The 20,165-nt window shown below is 41.7% G+C and overlaps 1 protein-coding gene across 1 annotated transcript in view; it reads right to left on the bottom strand.

The window, feature by feature from the left end:
• Positions 1–10,028: 10,028 nt before the first annotated feature.
• The window catches only part of ZNHIT6 (zinc finger HIT-type containing 6), a 37,863-nt gene continuing 27,726 nt past the window's right edge, over positions 10,029–20,165 (bottom strand). Inside the window, exons 9-10 of the mRNA XM_053391868.1 lie at positions 15,223–15,347; positions 10,029–10,436 (exon numbers count right to left, since the gene is read on the bottom strand). Of these exons, the coding sequence (XP_053247843.1) occupies positions 10,372–10,436; positions 15,223–15,347 (190 nt within the window). The 3' untranslated portion in view covers positions 10,029–10,371. The remainder of the gene's footprint in view (positions 10,437–15,222; positions 15,348–20,165) is intronic.

The raw sequence follows: 20,165 nt of genomic DNA, 5'->3' as shown, positions 1-20,165 counted from the left end.
TTCTGGCTTCTGAGATTCAGAATATTTTTTTCCCTTGTTTTTCTCCTCCAAAAACTAGGTGCGTCTTGTGGTCTGGTGCATCTTATAGAGCGAAAAATACGTAATAAAGCTATGTTGCACAGTTCCTTCTGTCAGCTTAGAAATATAGAATAAAGTTGTCTAGATGAGCAGGGCTGGCTTGTTTCCTGCTACCTCTGGGACTGCTGTGGTGGTGAAGGCCTAGAATTGAGGGAGTTTCTACAAAGGAGTTGTCTGTATCTGGTGTACCTAGCTGCACATTATGCATCAGAATGAGGGCACCAACTGGCAACATTGCCATCATCCAAAATATATTAGGGAGCGGTTACCAGGCCTTAGCTCCCCAATATACTATGTGTTGCTTTGAGCAAATACTAACATCATATTTCTACTGGCAGTAGGGGAAGCCATAAGGCACCCGTGTTTATAGAAATCATGGGTGAGAAGTCTACTCTCAGGCATCTGATGAGCTATGATGCTGTTGCTATTTCTGCTGATGTTATCTGCATTCATTTTCTATGAGCTGGGGTGAATTTATTACTATATGGATGACTGGTGTTTTTATCACCTTGTTTTAAATCCTGTATATCTTATATTTGTATATCTTATAGTTGCTCTGAGACGTCCTGAGAAAGGTGTCTCAAGAAATTGAGACACCTTTCAAGAAATTTAAAACGATGAGGATTTATAAAAGAAATTTAAAACGATGAGGATAATTATAAATGCAGGCTATTGAACTCTCACCAAATGGCATATGGTAGGGAAGCCGCTTCGGAAATGAATGAAAAAGATGAGAAATGCTCTAATTCATTGGAAGTGTTGGAGAAACAGAATTAAAACTGGCAGTACTCCACACAATCAGATGATTTCTGGGAACGGCAAGGATTGATGGCATCTGCAATACAGATGTAGGAAGAAATCAACGTGGAGGACCAAAGCCAGTTGAACCTAGTAAGGAGGTACGATTCCTAGTAATGGTGACTGATGATTAATAAATGCTGAGTATGTATTAGGATTTCTGAGCTTTATGACATTTACATTCCTGACATTTTGAGTCCAGTCGTTGACAACTTTATAGGCTTGTCAAGGGGTTGATGAAGTCAGAATCTGGTGGAACTCTGCATGGACAACCAGGTTTGGCTTAATGACTAGTCTAAAGGTCATTTGTGCCAAAAGTGGGTCTTGCCCCACCATGTAGGAATCACTGGTGCAAAGTGTGTGCTACAGCCCCTGCATCACACATTCCATTGGAGACAAGGTGAGAGGAGACCAAAGAAGCATCACACATAAGGGGGCTGTACAGCAACAGACTGCATAGGATTTTGTGTGTGTTTGTGTTTGTACATTGATCGAATTAGTCACAGAAACCACCTGGGAAGCTTAAGTGCCTGGCTTTTGAATTCCTTTTCTATTTGGGTTAGGCAAGCAGGCATTTAGCATGGACAGTAGCAATGGATTTCCCAACCTTAAAGTTTGTGCTTTTGGATTGTTCTTGACCCCGAATACAGAAGTCAAACTGCTATGCCTTGCCGACTGCCTTCCCCTCAAAAGAGAGCAACAACACAAATCCAAGTGATGGAAATGAGTGCAAGGAAAATCAACATCTCCTGGATGAGAACATGTATTTCCTGTAGAGAAGCCTTCTCCAAGCTGGTGTCCTCCAGATGTTTCAGGCTACAAACTCCCATTGGCTTCAGCTAGCACAGCTGTGCCAGCAGAAGCTGAAAGGAGTTGAAATTTGAGGCATTGACTTGGAGGCAGCAAGTTGGGAATGGCTGCTAGAGGCAGTTGTTTCCTCCACTCTCCTGAATCAGTACTCCCATCACCATCATAAAAATATATTTATGAAAATTATTGGTACACTACCTTTGATAGGGACGCGGGTGGCGCTGTGGGTTAAAACACAGAGCCTAGGACTTGCCGACCAGAAGGTCGGCAGTTCGAATCCCCGTGATGGGGTGAGCTTCCGTTGCTCGGTCCCTGCTCCTGCCAACCTAGCAGTTTGAAAGCACGTCTAAGTGCAAGTAGATAAATAGGTACCGCTCTGGCGGGAAGGTAAACGGCATTTCCGTGCGCTGCTCTGGTTTGCCAGAAGTGGCTTAGTCATGCTGGCCACATGGTCTGGAAGCTGTACGCCGGCTCCCTCGGCCAATAAAGCCAGATGAACGCCGCAACCCCAGAGTCGGTCATGACTAGACCTAATGGTTAGGGGTCCCTTTACCTTTACCTTACCTTTGATTAAAAAAAAAATCCACATAGAATAACCAACAAACCCACACCGAACAATAAAAACACTATCTGTAAAACAGCATAACATTAGTTGCAGTAACACCCAGAAATGCCAGGAGCAGGTAACAATAATCAGGCAAAGACTGCATGAAGAGGTATGCTTTCAATTTCTGGCGGAAGCACCCAACAACCTGTGCCCACTTGATCTCTGGGATAAGGGGTATCATTCTACAAAATAGGCGCCACCAGAAATAAAGCCTGTTCTTTTAACGCTTCAGGCCAATTTCCATTTCAAGAAGATATCCCCATTCCAAACCCCCAAATCAACAAGGTTTGCTTAATCACCCTTCCGTAACCCCAGCAAGTGTTTTGTAACTGTGCACACACAGGAGAGTCCTGAGCTGCTCAGAACCAAAGAAGCCACGATGGTATGAAACAAACAAACAAAAACCCCACGGAAAGGCCAAGCAAAGTCCCATCCAATTTGCTCACGAGGCAGCTAATGCAGTTTGTCAGCGTTATAAATCTCTGGATTTCTATGAAGACCCGGATTGCCAAGAAGAGTCCAAGTTAGCGGCGGGGCTCGTTTTATCTTCTGCTCTCATCATAAACGCCACAGAGAGGCACAGTCCAAAAGACTGCAAAGAGGCACAATCACAACCATGCTTACTGGTAAAAGAAAAAGTAAGCAACACGGTGATCTGATTTTTAAAAAATATTTTAAAATCAAGGCCTGGCTGGCTGCTAATCCTCTTTGCGTCAAGGCCTCAAAAGCAGACAGTCAATCAGCCATCCTTCTAAACAGAGGGCAGACAAGGTTATAGGTAGGCAGGCCAGGGGAACTCCGCCTGCCCCTGAACATTGTTCCGTGGAATTTGCACAGCAGGGTAGATGGGAATTTGGAGGCTAGCCAACGCTGGGAAGCCATACAAGTCCCTGAGCCAAGCCTTTCACCTTCCTGCATTTCTGAAGCATCAGGAAGCTCCTGGCCAGCATCCCAACTTGGTAGAACTCATAGAAAACCCCCAGTATTGTAGTATAGGAGAAAGGGCTTGAGCAGAGGGGGGAGGGCAGGAAAGATGCTCATTCAAGATATTGCACATAACATGTGTGGAAAATTATTAGAGGCAACATCAAGTTCATTGCTTGCATTCTCTGAAAGCAGTTGTCTTGATACCGGGGTGGAGTGGGGACACTGTACAAGGCTGCTATCTGCCGGTTAGGGTTGGCAACCGTTAAGATATTTTATCTGCCCAGTTGGGACTTTTGCCTCAACTTCAGATTTTTAAAGAAAAAAATTAATATTTATTTTAATAAGTGATTCCCTCTCATCCACCTTCAGGGGAAGCGCCAGAGCTCAGTGATAGAGCATCTACTTTGCATATTGAAGGTCTCAGAATCAGTCCCAGGTATCTCCAAGTAGGACTAAGAATGTCCCGTCTGAAACTCTGGAAAGTCATTGCCAGTGACTGCAGATAGCCCTGAGTTAGATGGACCATTAGGCCACTTCCTATACCTCCCTTTGATCTGACTAGCCCCCCCTCTCTAGTCTTATCTACCAAAAAAACCCCAAAAGCAAACCCCAGGCTGTACCCTAACCTGTCAAAATCCCACCAAGCTCCCCGCAACTGCAACCCCTTATCTCAGTATCTTTCAAAACACACCTAAGAACAATACATGAGTGCTCCGCTTTTCCTCCAAGCTAGAAATACCTGCTTCCTCTCTGGCCCCACGAACCACCACAGCTATCTTATTTGTGTCATCCTTTCCATATACAAAAGGTGTGCCAATCAAGGGATGTAGTAGTCAGTCCACACGTGCAGTCCCGTGTGCAGTTCTGGGCGCCACAATTTAAGATTGGCAAGCTGGAACGTGTGCAGAGGAGGGCAGCCAGGATGATCAAGGGCCTGGAAACCAAGCCTTATGAGGAACAAATTGGGTATGTTTAGCCTGGAAAAGAGGAGACCGAGAGGAAGTATGAGAGCCAAATATCTTAAGGGCTTCTACAGGGAGCATGGAGCAAGCTCGCTTTCTCCTGCTCCAGAGGGTAGGACTTGAACCAATGGTTTTACGTTATAAGAAAGGACATTCCACTAAACACCAGGAAGAACTTTCTGACAGTAAGAATTGTTCGACAGTGGAAGAGACTCCCACAAGCAGAGGTGGATTTAGGGGAGCATGACCACTTTGGTCACGCTGGGTCTTGGAGGCACCACAGAGGATGCTGCAACTATTATTTAGAATGGAGTACTAGAGGCAGTGGGGAACCAAATTTTGGCATCAGACATGCTGGTCGCCGCTGAAATTTGAGCCCCTTCCACTGCCAGGAGAGGTGGTGGACTCTTTCCTTGGAGGTTTTTAAGCAGAGATTGGATGGCCATCTGTCATGCAAGATTTACTTGAGATTCTTTTTTTTTTTTTTAAAAAAAAGAATGATTATGCAATACCATCTCCACAGAGAAAAGAACATAGCATTAAGTTTATGGCATTAATAGATTCCTTCATTGCAAGGGGTTGGACTAGATGATCCTTGGGATCCTTTCCAACTCTACGATTCTATGAGAGTAGGAGTGTTGGCTTCCTACCAAATAATACAGCTGGACAGGAAAGAAGTCTACCTAACACGTCCAGCAATTACCTTACCTTTCTCATCTGTGACTACCCATTCAACTTGTGCATGTATGTGGAGCTGTATTTGTTGCAATTTCTTGTTTGTTTGTCTTGCATGCATCCGATTTCCTTCCATTTCACTGCAAACATCCACGAAATAAAACCATATGCTCTGCCATAGCAACATTCTAATACAAACACAGACTAATCTTTGTTCACTAGAGTACACAGTTCGTTTTTATTTCTTATTAACACAATCTGCATCTGCATACAGTTCACCCAAATTCCATAGCAACCACACAAATACAAATTAATGTTTTTTGGGGGTTTTAAAAAAAAGTTTTCCGGGAAATAGCTTGGAACTTAAAAGGGCAGAATGCAATGTTTGTAAGCAAACGCAGCTTGAATTGGGTAGCACTACTGACTATAAATTTTTTCTGTGTCTGTCTTCTCGCAAGTTGAGGACTTCTATAAACTAGAAATATGTTGAAAAAGAGTGTCTCTTATACTAATATACCTTATACTTGTTATTAGAAGCAGCAGAGGCAGAAGGAAAATGCTACACAAATAAGGCTCTATTTCTGAAATTACTTGCAAATCCCAATGCAACTAGTGGGATTTATTAAGTTTGCATGTGGCTTGAAGAACTGAAAATAGATGCTTTGGATGCTAAAGCTTCCCTTACTTTTGCCTTTATATGCAGTTGAGAGTAGGAGGCAAAACCAGTCAGAGGCAGCAGCACCAAGTGTTAAATCTCACAAACCTTTCCTATGACAAGGAAGCACCTGAAACATTCCTGAAGGTTATCTGGAGCATTTAAAAAGACTCAAGAGTATATTGCCTTTTAAAGCATCCTTTCCATGCCTATTCATCCATATTCCCAACTGCATTTGAAAATTTAGCTTCCAATAATTATGCTTGCCAAATACCTAGGGCATGTTGGTTGTTTTCAGAAGGTGGTGGTAGTAATATATTGTACCAGACAGCACTGTGTACCATTGTCATGTAGGGATGCGGGTGACGCTCTGGTCTAAACCACTGAGCCTCTTGGGCTTGCCGATCAGAAGGTTGGCGGTTTGAATCCACAAGACGGGGTGAGCTCCCGTTGCTCTGTCCCAGCTCCTGCCAACAGTGGTGTAGCAAGGTCAGGTGGTACCCGGTGCAGAACATTTCTTGTCATACCCCCCCCCCATCAAAATCTGCTTGGCCTCCCAAGAGACTGTGATCTACTCACAGTATAAAAAGACTGCCTGTGATCTATCCATTTTTTTTAGGGGAGGGTTGGCCACAGTTGTTGAGCTTTTTTGGGGGCAGCCCAGGAGCACGGGCCTGTCAAAAACGAAGGGGGAAGGGCGCAGCTCCCCCTTCCCCCAACAACTTGGGGTAGGCACGCCCTTGGAGATGACATTACCCCCCTCGGAGATGACACCAGGGCAGTCTGCACCCACCTTGCTCTGCCTCTGCCTGCCAATCCGGCAGTTCAAAAGCATGTCAGTGCAAGTAGATAAATAGGTACCACTGTGGCAGGAAGGTAAACGTTTCCGTGCGCTCTGGTTTCCGTCACTGTGTTACGTTGCACCAGAAGCGGTTTAGTCATGTTGGCCACATGACTCTGAAAAGCTGTCTACGGACAAACGCTGGTCCCATCTCAAGCTCTAGTGGTTCACTATAGAGCAGACTTCAGGAATTGTTCATCAGTTCCCACATTCCCGTCTGTTCTGCCGCAGCTGTCATTGCTAACAACCTGCCACACCTTTTCCTGGAAGGGTGCAATACAGATTCATGTAGAAGTGTTTTTAGAATTGCCTCTTTGTGCACATTCAGGAAACTGGAAAAGCAAACAGGGTGTTGCGAATCCATTTTGTTTTAAAAGGTTGCTGAGTCACACCTGGCAACTTGCCAGGTGTGGCTCACCCTTTAAATGAGGATTTTTCATAGCCTGGTAAGACATTTTGTTTGGGTGGGCATGTGCAAAATATGACTAAGCCCCTACTAGCCCTTCTGCAGGCTCTGCCTATGCCTCCTGAGCTTTTATCACTACAGTCGTGAACATACATGATTGAATCTATATCCAGCCCCAGTGCCAATCCTTATTGATATGTAACATACAATGGTACCTTGGTTCTCAAATGCCTTGGTACTCAAACAACTTGGAACCCAAACAATGCAAACCCAGAAGTAAGTGTTCCAGTTTGCGAACTTTTTTCGGAAGCCGAACGTGCTCCATTTTGAATGTTACGGTTCTGATTTGCGTGCCACACTTCCATTTTGAGTGTTACGCTAAGGTCTGTCTGTTTTTGCTATTTGTTTTGCGTTTTTGTGGCTCTTTGTTTGTTTTGTTTTTGTGACTGTGTGGAATCCAGTTCAGCTACTGATAGATTGATTGATTGATTGATTGTGTGACTGCAGTAAATTGTTTATTGTTTTCATTTTATGGTTCAATGCTCTTGTTAGATAGTAAAATTCATGTTAAATTGCTGTTTTGGAGGTTGTTTTTAAAAGTCTGGAATGGATTAATCCATTTTGCATTACTTCCTATGGGAAAGCGCACCTTGGTTTCGGAACGCTTTGGTTTTGGAACGGATTTCTGGAACAGATTAATTTTGAGAACCAAGGTACCACTGTATTATTTTGCTCCCAAGTATAAAACAGATCATGCTATAGGTTAAGGCAGATGTTACATGAGGAGAATTTTGTGACCCAGTTTTCAGCCAGTTTATATCGGACCATTAATTCTTTTCTCATTGCCAATAAAAAAGTCGTTTTCAGGAACAGATGTATCAATTTATTCGCTTGTTCAGGAAGTGGGCTTGAGACAGAGTAACAATTTCAATCTTCCTTCCCTGTCCTGCTAGCGCCCCCCACTAGGAAAGACTACTAGTTAAATCCTGGGCAGCTATCTGCAGTCAGTTGCAGAGAGTACTTGGCCAGCCAGGCTGTTGGTCTCTCTCAGTATAAGTCAGCTTCTCATAGACTATTCCTTGGGGTCCTCTGAACAGGCAGTTAATCTAGTAAACAGACCACATGAATTGTTTGGCTGTCGCTTTGGTATTGCACCAATTTTCTATGTGCCCTGAAACAATTATGAGGTTTGCTACACCGCCCCACCTCCTGTGGGTTGTGTTTTTTTTTTGGTAAAACAAAGACAATAAAGTCATTGTAATAAATACTTACTCACTCTTTCATGCGAGGACAATGAGCTAATGTTTATTTAGTACTTTGAAGCTGCAAATGTACCAACACATGAGCTGAAGTTGCTATTGCCGCAGCACTTTTTCCAGTGCTTTGTCCAATCTAGCTTTAAATGACTCAGTTAATGAGATGCTCACCATTTCCTCAGGGAGATCATTGCGCAGTGCAGTTGAACAAGTTGTCAAGACTTTTAGGGTACTCATCCAAAATCTGTCAACTGCTTGATTTTGTTGTGTTTTCTTATTTAAACTGAAGTCCATCCCGATCCACCTGGTCTATTTGGCTGATGCAGTTATGGCACACCACTGTCTACAGCTTCCTTATAGCTTAAAAGGAGGCAAAACGTCAGCCCAATGGATCAGGTAGCTAACAATATTCAAGTTCAGGCGATTATCCATGGCCAAATATTATACTGAACAGCTTCAAATGCATATACTGATTGGCTTCTATCTAATAAATTAGCTCATTTCAGAACCACAAATTAGCATGGGCAGAAACTGAAGTCTTAATGAACCATTACGGCTGTTGATGGGCATAACCCAGCCAAAGCAAGACTGACTTCAGATACTGATCTCACTTCACGTTTCAATTGTCATCACCAATCCACTATGGAGTGTTATTTTGAGGGCACACAGCAGCTGATCCTTCAGGTGCTTTGTATAAATCAAGAGAGAAACGAAAAGATTGCTGTTCACCACCTTATAAAAGCTAGTTGGGCTGTGATCTTACCACATATACACACAGCACAGGAAGAGACCAGTTACAATGTAAAAAGAAGGGCAATCAACCTATAGGGTCTTCCCGATATCAAAAGCTTGTTTGAATTACCTATGAACCCGACTCCACGCCATCAGTTACATTAAGGTAAGTTCTTGCCAGTTTGGTCCTTGATAACAGCATCTTGCCAGACAGGTGCTCTTCTGAGCACATGATGGGGCAAAATTTCTCTAGATTCCATCCACTTCTGCTGCATCATGAGCAACAGATTTGGCTCACTATGTGGTAAAATCTTTCAATAGTATGTTAGAGTAGGGCTGGATCTAGACCCATTGAAGAAGCATTTCAATTAAATGGGTTGCGAGCTTTGTATGAGAAATTGGGTTAGCAAAAATGGAACTCCACAGCACCATCTTGTGTCATAGTGTTAGAATGCATAAATATGCATAAATAATGCATATAAAGTGTTTTTTCTTTGCGAATGTAGCTGAGTCCTGGATGCCCAGGCTTTTTCTCATTTTCTTGTTTTCAATAAACTCACTAAGAGAAATTCAACACTAATCTCTCCTTAATATTTACATTGCCTGCATTGGTTTTTTTTAAAAGCTAAATCAATTGTGCACACATTTTAAGGTAGCTTAACACTGAGTCAGACCACTGGTTCATCTAGTTCTATGACTTCTACATGGATTGACAGCTACTTTCCAAGGGCTCAGTGGCCTCGCCGTGCCAAGCTACCTGAAATTCTTTTACCAAGATATGCCCTGGGCTGAACCTCGCACAATTCCTTCTAACAATGGCCTGGTTCGTGCATCACAAAAAGACTGGCTTAGAATGAGCAGGCATGCTCGAGGAGATCAGAGAAGCTCTGTTTCTCCCTGATCATTCTGCTACTGCACTGCGCTAAGCCTCAGTACGTTATCCAAACCCAGGTTTGTGGTTTAGCTCTCCTTTGCAAACCATGAGCCGTAGAACATAGACCAAACCTTGGCTGCAGCTCATGATTGGTTTGGAAAGAACTAAACTGGAAGCCCAGATCTGCAGCCTAATGATGTCTAAGCACAGCGTAGCAGCAGAACAACTGGGAAGGAGCAAGTGGCTGCGATCTCTCTAGGAGCCCACAAACTCACCCCAAGCTGTTGCTTATGTGCAATCCAGATCAATATATTAAAGCAGGGATTTATTCCAACAAATATTTGTTTCTTTTATGAGTTGGTTGCTTCTGTTTCATGTTCTTTACCACACCCAGATATTTGTACAGATGAAAGGAGAGTTAGGTGTTTTATTAAAAGTATTTATAGCTTTCTACTTCAATAAGTGGAAAAAACAGCCAAGCGTACAAAGATTGGCAACAGAGTCCTGTAAAACTGTAATTGTTACATCAGTGATTTTCACAAAAGAAAGCTAGAGCTAGGCACCTTCATCTATAAACATAGATTAGAACATAATGTAGAACATACATTAACAGATTGCAGTGCTTTTTAATAGCTGTAGGTTTTGGATGCTATTAATAAAAAGCAATGCTCAAAACTAATTTTCTGAATATATGTTCAACAAGTCAGGTGCAAAGCAAGTTGCTCCAACTCCACATCCGATTTTGCTTTGTCAGGAGCTATCATGGATTTCCCCTTCTTCCTCAGACGAGTTTTCCTGATTGGATTTACTGGCATCTAAAGGAGAGAAGGGGAAAGAAATACAATATTTATATATTTACTAAGCTAACCCCAGCCCTGGTTTTGCACCCTCCACAAATGTTTCCTATTATTCTCTTCAGTTTAAATGGATTCTTATCTACTACAGTATATGCTTTTTTGTATTTTTATTTATACCACTTACAACTTTGGTGATTAAGTGGTATAAAAATAGGTGGAATAAATGAATAATAAATGCACATTTCCACAGTACATATTTACTTGCAAAGTAACTATCATTCATTCATTCATTTATAAATTGTATACTGCCCATCTGTAGGTCTCAGGGGTGGTTCACAATATAAAAACACAATATAAAACTACAAAATACACAATAAAAACAAGAACAAAAATAATAATCCCACGAACCAATAAACCTCCTCCCCCCAAACACATTTAAAAGGGTTATAAGATGTTCATCATTAATAGGTGGAAGTTCTACCAATTGTTCATGGAGTTACTCCCAAACCAATCCCTAATCAGAATCCAAGAAGGATTGCCATGTGGACTTTTTGCCTGAGCATTGTGTTTATTGACTGGACCTGGGCTTATAGTTCTGGAGGTGCAGCCACATAGGCTTGCAATTTCTGAGGAGCGTTTGGAAGTGTAGGAGGGCTTTGTAAGGGTAAAAGATTGCTTGGCTGATTTCTTCTCCATCTCCCTTAGACAGAGCAGTCAGGCTTTTTTTCTTGCCCCTAGTTCCAATGAGGATGGCTTCCAAGTGGTGCTCAGAGAGCTACCTTCTTTAAAACGGGATGCCTGTGACTGCTGCCTCACATCTACCACAAAAACTGCACAGCAATAGACTTTTTTCTTTTTAAAAAAATTGTATACCTTCCTTTCTAATGCACAAGGCGGCCCAGAACAATTCAAATCACAATCTGAAAATATAATAAAAGTGTTCCTTTCTGATGTGCTGTCGGAGACCATGGGTGCAGTTTCAAGTGAGTGCTTCTAGCAATTTGTTGGCCAGGAAGACCACTGAGAGGGAATTTTCCTGAGTGAGTTTCTTTTCTATTTCATTAAACATTTCTTTCGCAGGACAAAAGGATGCATTTTTTCTATATTCAATATAACACCTAACTGATGGAACAATACTACAGTGTCTATTATCTAGCCTTTCCTTCAAGGAATAAAGGCAGCATATATCACCCCCCCATGAGAAAAGTGAGGCTGAGAGATAGCGACTGGGTCAAGGTCACCCGGTGAGCTTTAAAGCTGAACCCGGGTATTCCCAATCTTAGTCTGGCACTCTCAGCATACTGGCTCTCATAAGAAACCGTATTTATAAAGCAAAACTGGATTCGTGGAACACAGGGTGTGGTGATGTATCACTAGGTGGAAAGACTCAACATGACAGCCATCATTTGTAATGTCAGGCAGAACAGAATTTGGCATTTCGTTCAAACTTCTGATTTACACAGAGCACTACTGAGAATTGGTCTTGTTTCATGTTGGAACCCTTTCAACGAAACTAAGACATGACGCATACATGTTGCCTTTTTGTATAGTTCAACATTTCAACATAGCGTTTGCAAGTCTGAGCCAAAGCGAAGATGTTACAGATTCAAGCTGTCCAGAGTTCCAGGACTGACTGATGTCATCATTTCCTGAAGTCTTTGTCAACCTTCCCCTCCCTCTCCCACCCTCCAGATCACCCCAATTCTCCTGCCACAGCCCTACCAACCCCTCCTCAGATGAGGTCAACAGATATATATACACACACATATAAAATGCATGTTTGCAAAGGAAATACACATAATCTTTCTTATGGGTATTTTCACTTAACTAACATTGCTTAACACCAATGTGCCTTTTTGTACATATGAGGCCAAAGGCTTCTTATTAGAGAAATATTACTAAGATGGAGTTAATGGGGAATTGCTACGTAATCATGAAATGCTGAGCAGATGGTCAGCAGGGGTAACACTGGGATCAAGTGTGCACCTGTATAACTTCAATGGAATCTAGACAAGAAAATAAAAGCACTTCACCCAGAAATGGCTGAGGTCACATTTTGTCTACATTAAATCTAGTGTATAATCAATTAACATCTATATGCCAGATATGTACTGAGTACTGAGATAGAAAGAAATGTTTTTGTCCCTAAGTCTTGTAATAACTTCTATAATCCTTTAGTAATTCTAGCCGTGACTATGCTTGCAGACAGAATGGCGAACACCTGTACTTTCTTTAAACAAGACCAACCATACTAACCCCATAAAGCAGCGTAAACAATCTGATTTAAAATTACTTTTAATTTGAAGGCTAGGGCCCTTTTTCTATTATGCTTTCATCGCAGAACACTGCCTGCTTTTTAAGTGGAATACTGTATTTTATTGCGTATGCATATATAAATTCAGGTTGTGTCTTTTGTCAATTTGTGCAGAGAAAAACACATACTTTCTAACATATTGTAACATATTAGTTACAAACGTAACTAATGAAATATCAATCTTATTCAAAGACAAGAATATAAATCCAGAATTTTGGTGATCTCATTGCAAGGCCCATTGTAAGATCTTTCCAAGGTGACCAGAACAGAAAGAATCTGCTGTTTCAATAGGCTCATGAATGTTTTCAAAGTTTTTGGGTCTCATAAGGAAAAACATTCCAGATATTTCAATTCTAGAAGTGTTTGGTTGTGACCTGCACTTATATCCACATTACTACTGACTATCTATCTATGTAAAATAAAATAGAAAAATTCTATATAGGCAGCAACTAAAATACCATGGGAACGCAAAAGCTTGCTAAAAAACGGCCAATCAGGCACAATTCACAGCAGCTTCTTAGCAAGAAGGTTTTGTAAGGTTCAGTTTCCCATTCAGATTAGCTAGTGCTCACATGTTCTACAAATGGTAAAGTGTGATCCACATTATGCTATTAGCAACTAGATTAAATTTTTTGTTTGTTTGTTCAAACTACTGAACACACTTATAGAGCAAGCTTTTTGAAAAAGGTTATTTTGATGTAAACCACCTTGCACCCTGGTTATATATACAAGGCATATGTATACATAGAAACATAAGCAAGCGAAGTGGGATATCAGAAAAACTTCCTTAGCCCCAAACTTATTCCAGAAGACAACAATGGCATCTTCCCTTTTTAAGATGTATGCCGTTACTGTGTCTGCTCAGCACTGCCAGTGCAACACTGTAGCCATTTACCACTGAAACCTACCCTGATGTGTTTGATCTTTGTTATTTGTTAATTATTATTTGTATTTATAACCTCCTCTTCCATCAAATAGTTGCAGGGTGGGTTGCAAAAGCGTTACCATTGCAAGTACCACACACAATTAAAAACCAGGAACAAAAAACTGCCGCACAGAAAAGAGCTACAATAAAATACCACGATATACAACTAAAATACAATGCAAGGGATTAAAACATTGTTCCAGCTGCATTTAAAAACTCATCTTCCATTAAGTACAGCACCCTCAACTCCTGAAAACATAGCAAACTTCCTTCCAAAGGAGGAAGGGAGTCTGCAGGTAGCATATGATGCTGCCTTTTCTGTGTGGTATCTAGGTATAACATGGAGTCAGTCTATGGTAGGAAGATATGTTACTATGCACACTGGAAAGTTACTGCAGCAACTAGAGAGGTAAGCTTGTGTAGAGCCCCCCCCCCCACAACTTTTTGGTACTTTTCACGTCGCCCTTGATTCTTAATTCAATTTGGACTCCAAGCAACATTTCTGTGCCAATTACTAATATGTCTGGCTGCAAAACAGCTGGCCACCCAGATGCCACTGGGTTCTTTAAAGCTGCACTTGATAAGCAGGTAGCATTTTGAGATGCATTCGTTCTTTTTTCTTTCGCATCCACTCTACCCAGAAATATTGGCCAAATGTATAGGCTATAAAACTCGAAAACACTTTGGCATGTTCAGATCTGTGCAGTTTGTAAAGCAGATGCCTTATTTGTCAGAAGAATGTAAGAGAGCCTTGCTAGATCAGGCTTAAGGCCCATCAAGTTCAGAATCCTGTTTCTCACAGTGGCCAACCAGATGCTATGGGAAATCCACAAGCTGCATATGCATGAAATAGCCCTTTTATGCCTTAGCAACTGATATCTGGACCATGCGTCCTCTGAGCCTGGAGGTAGCATATAGCCATCATGTCCAATATAAACATTAACATATTTATGTGGCAGAATATTAAAATATTATTTCTTCCTAGCATACTGACTCTGGAATATAGGATATGACCAGGAAAAAGAAATGGAATAATTCTGTTCCAAGGTATTTTGAAGGTTTCACAGTAGAGGAAGCAAACTTTTCTCAGTTATGTAACCAACCATAATTTGTAAGATATATTCAAGCATTGCCTGGTGCCTTCAAACTTCAGTTACCAAGCAGGCATTTGATCTGGTAAAACAAATCAGCTGCAGATGTTAACAAACGCTACGCTGCAAAATTGTCTGGAAGGTTATTCATATAGCAGGTATGTGTTTATCTACCCTATCAAATTTGATGGCTCAAAAACCCTGAACTATGGTTTTGACGCATTTTAGATATATTTTACATCATCATAAACTGGTAAATAAAATGCTAAAATAAAATACAGTGATTAAATTACCTGAAACCTAACTAGAAAAGATCAACATATACACTGATAATATATATGTTCCAAGTAATTGCAACAGGGCAAAATGCTTTATTATTTACAAGCTGATGCTCATTCCTGGTTTTAACAGGATAAAGAGCCTTAATTCTTGTTGGCATAAAATGTTATTGCATTGTAATGTATAGTTTCTTACCGTGGCCAAGAATCACCATATCCGTCTGGAATTTCTTCAAAACAATATGCAAAGTTGGGTATTCTATGACAACCTTCCCTTTCAAATTGTCTCGAAGGCCTTTGCTGACATCCAGTTCTTCGTACCTTTGAAAAAGTAATTGCAAAAGTTTATCGGCAAGCAGATATTTGAAAGCGTTAGCAAATCAAACTTATTCACAGGCATCACGACAAATCTCTCCTCCTCCAAATCCAGTAGCGGCCGGTAGGCGGTGTGGCACACCTGTTTTGCCGGCGGGAATGACTGCTGCTATTTACCAAGAGGGACGATGTGAGAAGCACAGAGGTGCTGGATTGGCTTCACTATGGCACCCACGCTGTGCTGCGCTCTACACTAGTCAAATCCAATAAAGGAAAGGGCAGTTCTGCAATCTAACATTGTGTCCAAAGTGTGGCTAGTTTGTGCTGGAATACGAGCCTATAGAAGTAATTCCAGGTCTCGTTTTGTTGATTACGTCATAAAAACCTCCCATTTCAGACTTCCCTTCCCTTGATAGTGCTGAAGTACCGTGGCCATTGGGACGCGGGTGGCGCTGTGGGTAAAACCTCAGCGCCTAGGACTTGCCGATCGCATGGTCGGCGGTTCGAATCCCCGTGGCAGGGTGAGCTCCCGTCGTTCGGTCCCAGCTCCTGCCCACCTAGCAGTTCGAAAGCACCCTTAAGTGCAAGTAGATAAATAGGTACCGCTTTATAGCGGGAAGGTAAACGGCGTTTCCGTGTGCTGCTCTGGTGCTGGTTCGCCCGAGCAGCTTCGTCACGCTGGCCACGTGACCCGGAAGTGTCTTCGGACAGTGCCGGCTCCCGGCCTCTAGAGTGAGATGAGCGCACAACCCTAGAGTCTGTCAAGACTGGCCCGGTATGGGCAGGGGTATCTTTACCTTTTACCATGGCCATTGAGGATTAGGTCCACCATTTTAAGGGACAGAGTTAGAAAATAAAAATCTGAAAGGGAGGCTATCAGTGTACTCTGGGATAGATGTGAACCAAATTTCAGCTTCCTGGAAATAAAGCAAACATTTCATAACCTGTTGAGCCAGTCAACCGAAACCACTGTTTATATATATATATATACTCTCTCTCTCTCTAGTAATTCAGTTTGTATGCTGTGCTGTACACATGGAGGCACATTCCAGGCTGCCACTGGAAATCCCCCAAAGCTCATTCAAGTATTTGAAGCAGCAATTGCATGCCCACAGCTCAACATTCCGTACCAATGTGCAGTTCTCTGCTGGGTTGCTGGCCTCTGCTTCGAGACACAAACAGAAAAAAATGGTTCATTTTTAGGCTCTTCGATATAACTTGGGATGCAGGCATGTATCAAACTTTGGTTTTGCAAGTGATGTGGATATATATCACTTGCAACCCCTTTATGATTCTTTCGTTTTCATATTCCTCTAGTAACAAGAGTGACTTGATTAAACTCAATAAATAATACAACCATTTTAGGCACGTCCAAGCAACGTTGAGAGTCCTTTGGGACCTTGAAAAATGGGGGTATATTGGGGGCGGGGTATAACAGGGGGCGATAATGCATGCTGCACTGATGTGCACAGGGACCAGATTCCCTGTGCTGGTCCTGTGGGATAATCGTGAGGCATGGTCCGAGTCCAGTCCTAGGTCGAGGGTGCAGTATGGAGGGTCAAGCCCCAGCCCTGGGCTCAGCTGGTTCTGGAGGCGGAGAATCCTATGCAGGCTGGGATTCCTCAGGTTCAGCCTCCAAGTTCAAATCCCAGGCCATCACATTCCCTGTGCAAAATGGTTGCAGCCTATATAAAATTGCAACTTCTCAGCCATGGCACCCATACACCTTCCTTTGATGCCCACCAAGGCTCCCATTTTCTATTTTAAAAAATTGGGGGGGGGTGTTACCAGTTTTGGGGAATGCTGCCTTCTTCGTCCATTTTATTTGTTTTAGTGGGATGCAGGTATTTTGCGTGATCTGGGCATTACAAGTTTTTCTTCTGTGAAGAAATGTGTCCTGGGCTCAAAAAGGTTGGGAACACATGTTTACAAATAGCTCAGTCATTTGAGGGAGATATATAAATGCTTCCTTTAAAAAAAATAAATAATTCCAGTAATCGGGGTACCTTCTATCTGACTTTAGTGTACACGGCATTAATTAAGAACTATCGTAGTTAGATGGCAAAGGTAGGATAAAATTATATCAATATACATGTGCAAAACTTTGAAAGTCACAGAACGGCAGAATTATGTAGCAAAACAAAACCAGAAATCTAGTTGACGAAATTAAGAACTATTTGTTTGTGGAAATAGAATTTAAAATGTCATAACTTCATAGTATAATCCACAGCTACTCACACCAGCAGCTCCAAACTAAACTCCCAAAAGAAAACCTCATTTTATTTGTGTGTTCTGGCTCATCCATGTGACTTGGATCAGCCGGCCAATTCCATATAAGGGAGACTTTCTCCTTCTTAGGAGGAGGCATTCAAAGCCAGGAGCAGGCATCATCATAGCATTTCTAAATAACTGAAGTAATCCTAAGAACTTAACTGTGCCTATTCCTAATAATTATTACATAAGCAAGCTACGGTCCTTCCAGACCTATACATTTCAAGAGCAAAAAAACCAGAGAAAACTTCAACTCCTAAGGCTATTAATAGCCAACACTATCTCAGCAATTATTACAAAAAAAGCAAAGCGAGCTGTAATTCCTCAATTGCCACCAATGTACTAAATCCAGTGAATAAAAAGTTTAGATATAAAGTATTTGCCTGAAATAGATCCCCAGTATGTTGCCTAGCCTTGACTTCCACCAACTGTATTATCTACTGTAGAATTCCTTACCAGTTACCACAATATTTTAAATTGATATTACTGGTATACCTCACTGCTTATTGCATAACACTGTATCAGGAGTCAGATTTTTAAAAGTCAAGATGTTAAAAATTTGCAACTTGCTTTTTCTGGTTCTGGAAGAAACAACTTTAAGCAATGGTTATGTCCCTCAAATCCAACTTCAATCATCATGAAAATATTTGGTTTCATGTTTCTTTCAACCCAGAGTAATTATGACCAGCTCTTTCTGAAACCTTTTAAAAAGGATAACAGTATATTGCGTTTCTTATTCAATGAATGCATTCATAAGTTGTGGATTAACACATGAACAGAACCATATTTACTGATTTATTTACAGTACTTTAATGCAAAATATGGCAATACCTTTCTATTGGCAAGAGTCTCAACACATTCTTTTCTGGTTAAGCAAACATCTACCACCAAAAGGCTAAAGTCATTCACATGCCACAATACACTTTCCATTATCTCATGTTTTAGACAAAACATCTTTAGCGTCCAGCTTGGCATAGCATAAAACATTTGTACTTTAAACTATTTTATGATAGTAAATTATTCAAGTGTTAGATCACCAAGGCATAGCTTTAAGTAAACTTTATTGGTTGACAGACAGTGACAGCTTTTGGCAAACAGCCAAGACTTTGGTGCAGTACGAAGAGCAAAAGAATCTTTAGAGAACAGTTTTTTCCTGTAGTGATCTAATTAAATCTCTGGAACTTACTATTCTATTTTGCTTTTACCTTCTTGGCTTCCCTCTCCCCATAAAAAAACCAAACTGTTAACTATATTCTGCTCTCTCTCAAATACAGCTTTGATTTGCTTTGCTTTCATAAATTAAAAAGTGTCCCATTTATAAAATCTATCAACACATTTCACTGCACTTCAAACACCCCTCCCCAAAAAACTGTTGCAAATATTAAGTGTTTAAAAGTAAATGACAATGTTAGACCAATATTTTACCATTAATATTATTTTTGTTATTACTTCTATCGATCACATTTTTGCACAAAGCAACTTAATATTTTAAAAAATCCCATATAAACAAACCGCATATAAAAACCAGCAATAAACAAAAACAAAAAGACTCATAGAATCGTAGAGTTGGAAGGGACCCAAGGGCCATCTACCCCCTGCAATGCAGAAATCTCAGCTAAAGCATCCATGACAGATGACCATCCAACCTCTGCTTAAAAACCTCCAAGGGGAAGCAGAGCCCACAACCTTCCATGGAAGACTATCAAAAGCCTCTTACTGTCAGAATTTTCCCCCCGTATGTTTAGTCAGAATCTCCTTTCTTGTAACTTGAAGCCACTGGCTCAAGCCCTACCCCCCAGAGCAGGAGAAAACAAACTTGTTCCCTCACCCAAAGTATGTATTTCAAGGAACAAATCCCACCCCATCTTAAGTCCATTTTTGGACCTGTCCTTGGAACAAGTTGCACTCTCTCAGCGTAACCCACCAATGGTTACTGTTAATGATGGCCATGTACTGGCTCCAGAATCAGAGGCAACACACCTCTCAATGGCAGTCACTGGGGGAGAACAGTGGGAGAAGGCAGTTGTGCTCCTGTCATTGCTTGTGGGATTCCTACAGGCACCTGTGCTTGTCAAAATGGGCCCTTGGTCTGTGGTCCATCAGGGCTTGCGATTAAGAGGGTGCAATTGTAATTGGCGTTCTTTTTATCCTTGAGGGTGGGAGGTTTTAAGATAGATCAATTGTGAAGATAGCTTCTCACAAGTCTGAGGCTGTGGTCTCCTTAGCGACACGTTCAGGAGCTCTTCTTTTAGTGGAATTTGTGGTCCAGTCAAACGCGACTATGGGGTTGCGGCGCTCATCTAACTTTCAGAACGAGGGAGCCAGCGTTTGTCCACAGACAGCCTTCCGGGTCATGTGCTTAGCAGGACTAAACCACTTCTGGCACAATGGAACACGGTGACGGAAGCCAGAGCACACGGAAATGCTGCTTACCTTCCCGCTGGAGCGGTACCTATTTATCTACTTGCACTGGCATGCTTTTGAACTGCTAGGTTGGCAGGAGCTGGGACCAAGCAATGGGAGCTCATACTGTCACGGGGATTCGAACAGCTG

This window comes from Podarcis raffonei, chromosome 6, assembly GCF_027172205.1.
Source record: "Podarcis raffonei isolate rPodRaf1 chromosome 6, rPodRaf1.pri, whole genome shotgun sequence".
Lineage (NCBI taxonomy): Eukaryota > Metazoa > Chordata > Lepidosauria > Squamata > Lacertidae > Podarcis > Podarcis raffonei.
The sequence above is the reverse complement of the archived record's forward strand: the minus strand, read 5'-3'. Positions and strand labels throughout refer to the sequence as shown.